This window comes from Meriones unguiculatus, chromosome X, assembly GCF_030254825.1.
Source record: "Meriones unguiculatus strain TT.TT164.6M chromosome X, Bangor_MerUng_6.1, whole genome shotgun sequence".
NCBI classification, from domain to species: domain Eukaryota; kingdom Metazoa; phylum Chordata; class Mammalia; order Rodentia; family Muridae; genus Meriones; species Meriones unguiculatus.
Window position 1 is genome coordinate 142,512,653 of NC_083369.1, and position 6,748 is coordinate 142,519,400.

The 6,748-nt window shown below is 36.8% G+C and overlaps 1 protein-coding gene across 1 annotated transcript; it reads left to right on the forward strand.

Annotated features, from left to right (window-relative positions):
• The first annotated feature begins 764 nt into the window (after nt 1-764).
• LOC110542971 (small ribosomal subunit protein eS27-like) lies at nt 765-1,031 on the forward strand. The gene has a single exon (XM_060375080.1). It carries the CDS (start codon nt 765-767, stop codon nt 1,029-1,031), a length of 267 nt encoding a protein of 88 aa, XP_060231063.1.
• Nucleotides 1,032-6,748: the final 5,717 nt, after the last annotated feature.

A 6,748-nucleotide genomic window follows, 5' to 3' on the forward strand; every position in this document is an offset into this window, starting at 1 on the left:
AAGGACCATTCATGTATATAACCTAGAACCCCTGCCCAGATGTAGACAATGGCAGCTCAGTCTTCAAGTGGGTACCCTAGTAAGGAGAACAGGGACTATCTCTGACACGAACTCAGTGGCTGGCTCTTTGACCACCTCCCTCAGGGGGAAGAGCAGCCTTGCTAGGACACAGAGGAGAACATTACAGCTGGTCCTGATGAGACCTGATAAGCTAGGGTCAGATGGAAGGGGAGGAGGACCTCTCCCATCAGTGGACTTGGAGAGGGGCTTGGGAGGAGTTGAGGGAGGGAGGGTCGGAGTGGGATGGAAATACGGAGGGGGCTACAGCTGTGATACAAAGTGAATAAACTGTGATTAATATAAAAATAAAAATTTAATTAAAAAATCAGAAATAGTTTGCTGTGGTTAAACCTAAAGTAAACATGGGAGAATGACAGGCAATACACAGGAGTAGTTAGATTAAAAAAAAAAGAAAAAAAAGAAACAAGTTGCTAGCTAAATACAAATGCTTTTCTGTTCTCTTCTAAGGTACTTGATGCTTGACTTTTTTTGATCAATAATAACAGAATTTATTTATGTTTAAAAGAATAATCACTTTTACACATGAAATTGAGAGACCACATTTCAGTTTGTATTAAGGCAGCAATTATAATAGGCATGAAAAGTTATATAGTAGACATTAGAATATGGTCAACAAGTTAACAGGAACTCGTGAGTACCTCACCTCAGAGATCTGGAGAAGCCTCACTTGCAGAGCCGTCGCCATGCCTCTGGCTAAAGATCTGTTACACCCTTCCTTGGAAGAGGAAGAGAAAAAAAAAAAAAAAAAACATAAAAAGAAGTGGTTGGTTCAGAGCCCAAATTCTTACTTCATGGATGGGAAATGTCCAGGACGCTATAAGATTACTACAGTTTTCAGCCATGCTCAGACAGTGGTTCTTTGCGTAGGCTGTTCAACAGTGCTGCGCCTCCCCACAGGAGGAAAAGCCAGGCCCACAGAGGGCTGTTCCTTTAGAAGAGAGCAGCACTAATCGGCTATACAAGTTCCTGAATCTGTGTTTTTCACGGAAAGCCTTATCAAGTTCAGCTGCTCTACCAAGACAATGTAATTACATTTGATTTTATAAAGTTTACAACGGTGACCTCCTATTTTGCTGTCAGCTTTTCAATAACGTTTTAATTATGGAAAAACAAAAGGAGACAATGGGACACTGACATGATGTAGTCCAATGGCAACTTATAAAGGATCAGCAAAGATTTTTATCACTAACATGAAAGTACATGGAGAGGCTGAGAAGAGAAATACCTTCAGGATACCTCCCACGTTTCTAATTTAGAACAGTGGGTAGATTGAGAGGTCACTAAGTTGGAATGAGAATTCAGTTTTGAATAAGTTGGGCTTACCAAACATTCAAGTAGAACTATCAATCTGAAAATTTTATCATTTAGAGGTCATAGACGGCAAGCTAATGCTATAGATTTCAAGATTTATATATATAGTAGTGGTTAAGTTTAAATCAATATGATTTAAGAAGCAAGTCTCTAATAAAGAGCTCAACTCTACTTTTGTTCTTTGATTGATGAAAGCTTGTAAGCCTTATCACCTTCTTTTTAACTAAATCAGTGGAAATTGATAGGAAAAATACCAGAAGGAAGTTCAGCTCCTTGAAGACAAAGCCTACCCATGCAAGGAGATCCTAATGCTTGCTTCATCACCTAAAAGCCTGTATTGTTTCCCCTAAACAATTTTACTATTGTTTTATTTAGAGTTTTTATTGCTGTAATAAAACACTGTGACCAAAAAGCAAGTTGGGGAGGAAAGGGTTTATTTGGCTTATACTTCTATATCACAGTTCATCATCAAAGGAAGTCAGGACAGGAACTCAAACAGGGGAGAAATCTAGAGGCAGGAGCTTATGCAGAGGCCATGAAGGGATGCTGCTTACTGGTTTGCTCCCCATGGCTCGTTCAGCCTTCTTTCTTCTTATAAAACCCATAACTATGCACAATGGTCAGGGCCCTCCTCTGTCACTAATTAAGAAAATGCCCTACAGGCCTGCCTACAGCCTTATCTTATGGAAGCATTTTTTTAATTGAGATTCCCTCCTCTCAAACGACTATAGTTTGTATCAAGTTGACATAAAACTGTCCAGCATGACTATGTGAGTAATCCCTTTGTACACATTTGGTACATGTTTAGTGTCAACAGAAAAATTTTAGATATGTGTAGAGAATACATTCTTCTCTCTTGTATGAGAAAATAGAGTAAAACTGTATCCGTATGTCAATATTCAGTGGCATATATCTTTCTCACAATAATACACAGTTTTATGTAATTAAATGATTATGATCTTGGCAATGGAATAGCTCTGGTTTGGCATGTATAATGTGTATAAATAAATCCCAAGTGGCCAATGCATGGAGAATTGTGGGATAAAAATCAATATTTAAACACCAGGCATAAGAAAAGGAGCTCATGAAAGAGTCTGAAAGGGACTTGGCAGAAAATGAGGATAGGAAGAATTCCAGCAGGAAGAGCCTTTTAATAATAATAATAATAAAATTCTTATAGCCAAATATTTAACAGGATTCAGAATAGATTTGAAAGCTACTTCTGGATTAGTAATTAGGCTGCCAAGAATAAAATTTTGTTTAATTTATAGAACTCTATGTGAAGAACTAACTTTCAATGTTTTTGCCATTACTATCTTTAATACACTTTTATAGAATCAATCATGTGGGCTATTTTGATGTTAACTCTACATCAACACCTACTTCTCTTCACTAAAAAATGCATAGGCTAGTTAGGTCAGTGCTTTAAACCAAATTTTACTGAAAGTCTGTGGGTAACAACATAAAGTAATAAAAATTACAAATATATGTTTCAAAGGTGTAATCTTGTAACCAAAACCCATATTAATTCCCTTTTAAAACTGAATTCTGACATTCATTATTCAACATGAATTTATGATCCACTTCTAAAATTCTAGAACTGTTGAAATCAGCTCAAATTTGCACCAGAGTTAATGTAATATACTAAATGATCAGAGTTTCATGTCATATGTAGATCTATTAACCCAAGTTTTGTATTATATTCCAACCCCATCTGTGGTTGCCTGAAGCTCAGGGTCATAGAAATGTTTCTATAACAACAGATTTTGGTGTGATTTCTGACCTTGGTTTTCTGTAGTGAGTAGAAATTTGTTCTGTGGTCTGCTGAGTAATCATGGTCATGTCTTAAAGTACTTTTCAGTTCATTTCTCTGTCATACCTATACTCTGTTGTTTCCATTTTCACAACTACAAAATCTATCTCAGTTACAGCCCCAAATTAATGTACTTTGTAGCTTTTGCACAAAATTTATTTTTACACATTTTTAAGCCATTTAGGACTTTGGCAAAATAAGCAAACACTCCTAAAACTATGGACTTAATATGATTAAGTCAAAACATGTGTTCACAATTGCTTCTTTCTTTTTAATAAAAGTTATAATGGTTATTTCATTTATGGAATAATCCTGTATAATGGGTTGGAAATACTGTCTATGACAATGGTTCTCCACCTGTGAGTCACAACTCCTTATGGGTAACATATCAGATATCCTGCATATCATCAGATATTTATATTACAATTCGTAACAGTAGCAAAATTACATTTGAAAAGTAGTAAAAAGTAATTTTATGGCTTTAGGTCATCATAACATGAGGAACTTATTAAGAGGTCGCACCATTAGGAAGGCTGAGAATTAGTTTTTTGTACATATCTCAGTTTCGTCTTACCCATGTCACATAATCCTGAGATACAGAATTTTTATTTGAGTCTTATTATTTTCATCTATTAAAAGTAGGTTTTAAGCATACCTATCTCACAGTGTTTCTGAGGATAAGTGGGTTTATGTGTATATTTTTGCTTATTGTAATATATAACACAGAGAAAAACTTTACAAATCATAAATATAATTATTATAACATGTAAAACATGCATGTTAGCACCTACCATTTATTGGGCCAAATTTATAATTTAAAAAAATCTAAGATAGAAGAAGATTAATGTACATCAATAAAAATAACTATGCATAGCTGTTCACCCAGGAGAGTTGAAATTCTCAACTACCTCATTTGATTGGAACGAAACACTGTTTTTTGTACATAACATAGTCCTTGTATTCATGAAATTTAGCTGCGGTTACCTGCATAAGACCTACACAAATCAAAACTCCAGTGTAGATGAGAGGGGGATTGCTCACAAGGCCCCAATATTCTAGCTGGAAAGTTATTGGTAATTGATAGCTATGGAGGAAGGAAGAACCATTTACCTTTGGAGGTGTGCCCACTAATTAAGTTGCCCATGTTCTGGTAGAAGGCCTCATATTCGAACATTTTGATTGAGTTCAGTAATTCACCCAGTTGGGAGAAAGAAGAGGAAAAAGAGATAAAGTTGGGAGGGGGACAACTTTTAGACGGTCTCTGAGTGAGTTGAAATGGAGGGATGGGGTGGATGAGGTTAAATTATATTATACACATGTAAAAGAAAAGAAGAGAAGGTAAAGATTTCTCATAAACCCCTGTCTCCACATTGGTACAACATACCCTACTGTCCACAAGCCAAAAAGCCTGAATTTCCATATTTGTTAAAATTGACAAATCTGCATGGACACAGAATGATCATCAAGATTCTATATTCTACATCAGTGCTCACTGTTGGTGGTGTATAAAATATTATGAATTATATCTGTCATACAGAATATATTTACTTTGGGGAAAATCCTCTGTGTAGTATCAATTCATCCTTATATTTCCTCACTACAACCTCTAGCAACTACTTTTTCAGAAAATATTGTAGTGTCAAATTGTTTAAGAATACCATGTCCCTTAAACAGTTACATCCTTAGGTAACATACTTGAGATTTCAGTTAACTTTTAGGGGAATCTGATATTTCTTATGATTGCTTTTATTCAGTATCACACAAAGGTCATAATGCTGCTTCTTTTTTTTTTTTTAAGAAAAAATATATAATAAAACCCCCATGAATAATGTTTATTCAAACACTAGAAATAATCTTGGGAATTTGGTAATGATTTCAGGCCAGTTTTTAAAATTTGTTTATTTAGTTATTTATTACAGTTTATTCATTTTGTATCCCAGTTGTAGCCCCCCTCCTTCTCCTTCCAGTCCCACCCACCCTGCCTATTCTTTCCTATGGTCCTCCCCTAGTCCACTGATAGAGGAGGACCTCCTTCCTTTCTATCTGATCCTACCTTATCAGGTCTCATCAGGGCTGGCTGCATCATCTTCCTTTGTGGCCTGGCAAGGCTGTGCCCCCTATGGGGTGGTCATCAGAAAGCCTGCCACTGAGTTCATGTCAGAGACAGCTCCTGATTCCCTTATTAGGAAACCCACTTGGAAAATGAGCAGCTTATGGGCTTCATCTGAGCAGGGGGTCTAGGTCTGTTCCATGCTTGTTATCTGATTGGCGTATCAGTCTTTGCAGGCCTCCATGTGGAGCTCCTGTCCTCTCCAGGTCTTTCTGTCTCCCCCTTCTTCCATAAGGATTCCAGCACCCAAAGTTTGGCTATGAGTCTCAGCATCTCCTTCAATACCTTGATGGGTAGAGTGTTTCAGAGGCCCCTGGATATTAGCCATATAATATAGGATAAACATACGAAAACCTATAGTCCTAAAGAAGGTAAACAAGAAAGAACCTAGGGAAAAGGCTGAAATCTCATTCAGAAGGGCAAACAGGATAGACACATGAAGTAAAAGACAGGGTTCAGGCCATGTTTTAATTACTTACATATCAAATAGTAGGTGAGGGCATCCAGCAGCTTTGTCTATGGGCTAGTTTAAAATTCTGGGCCATTAAAAAACTCTCCTGAAAACTGCTCTTACTCTTTATTGATTATTGAATGATTGAATTTGCAAAATGCGCATGAGCCAAACTTATATAAGCAAAGAGAATTAAATGAACTTAATGATTTACATGAATAAAAACTCTAAAGGAAGGGCTTACTATAGGCACAGTTGGATTCAATGTTCAAAAGATGTCATCACGACTTGGTTTCTCTCTGTCACTGATCTCTGGCAACTTACTTTATTTTTTTCTGTCTCTGCCTTCATGCACTAGCCAGATTCTCACATTCAAGCAAAGCAGGAAAAGCTATCATTTCCCCAGAGACCTTGTAAAAATCCTTTCCATGTTTAATAGACTTGTATAAGATTGTAGGATCATCACTGAACAAATCACTGTGTCCTGAAAAATGTAATATACTAATTAGGTTAATCTCAGCCATGATCTCCTTCCCGGTTCTGCCCTCGGTTTCATGGGATGTAAACAGGAGACAGAATACCCAGAAACTTTACATATGGGAAGAATAAATAGCCTTAGCATCTGCAACCGTACTTCATTTCTTTCTTCCCATGAATATTTGGATGCAACATTTCCCTAAAGGGCATCATGGAGGAGAGAAGTTTATCTCTATATTTAATTTTTGCTAGTGGGTACTCTTAAAAAAAAAAAAAAGCCTAAGCAGCTTCCAGAATATGTATTGTAAGTGTTGGCTAATAAAAATTTTCTGTATTCTCCTGCCACCTGTCATTTTGGGACCTCTCACCATTTATTCTCTGGTAGCAGTCCTGTACTGTGCAGATGGAAAAATCACCCCAGAGGGAAGAGAGCTGTTACGCTCTACCCCCTTCTGGTTCTACTTCTGTGCGATGCTAATTTAATCAGGCGCATGATTAACTCCTT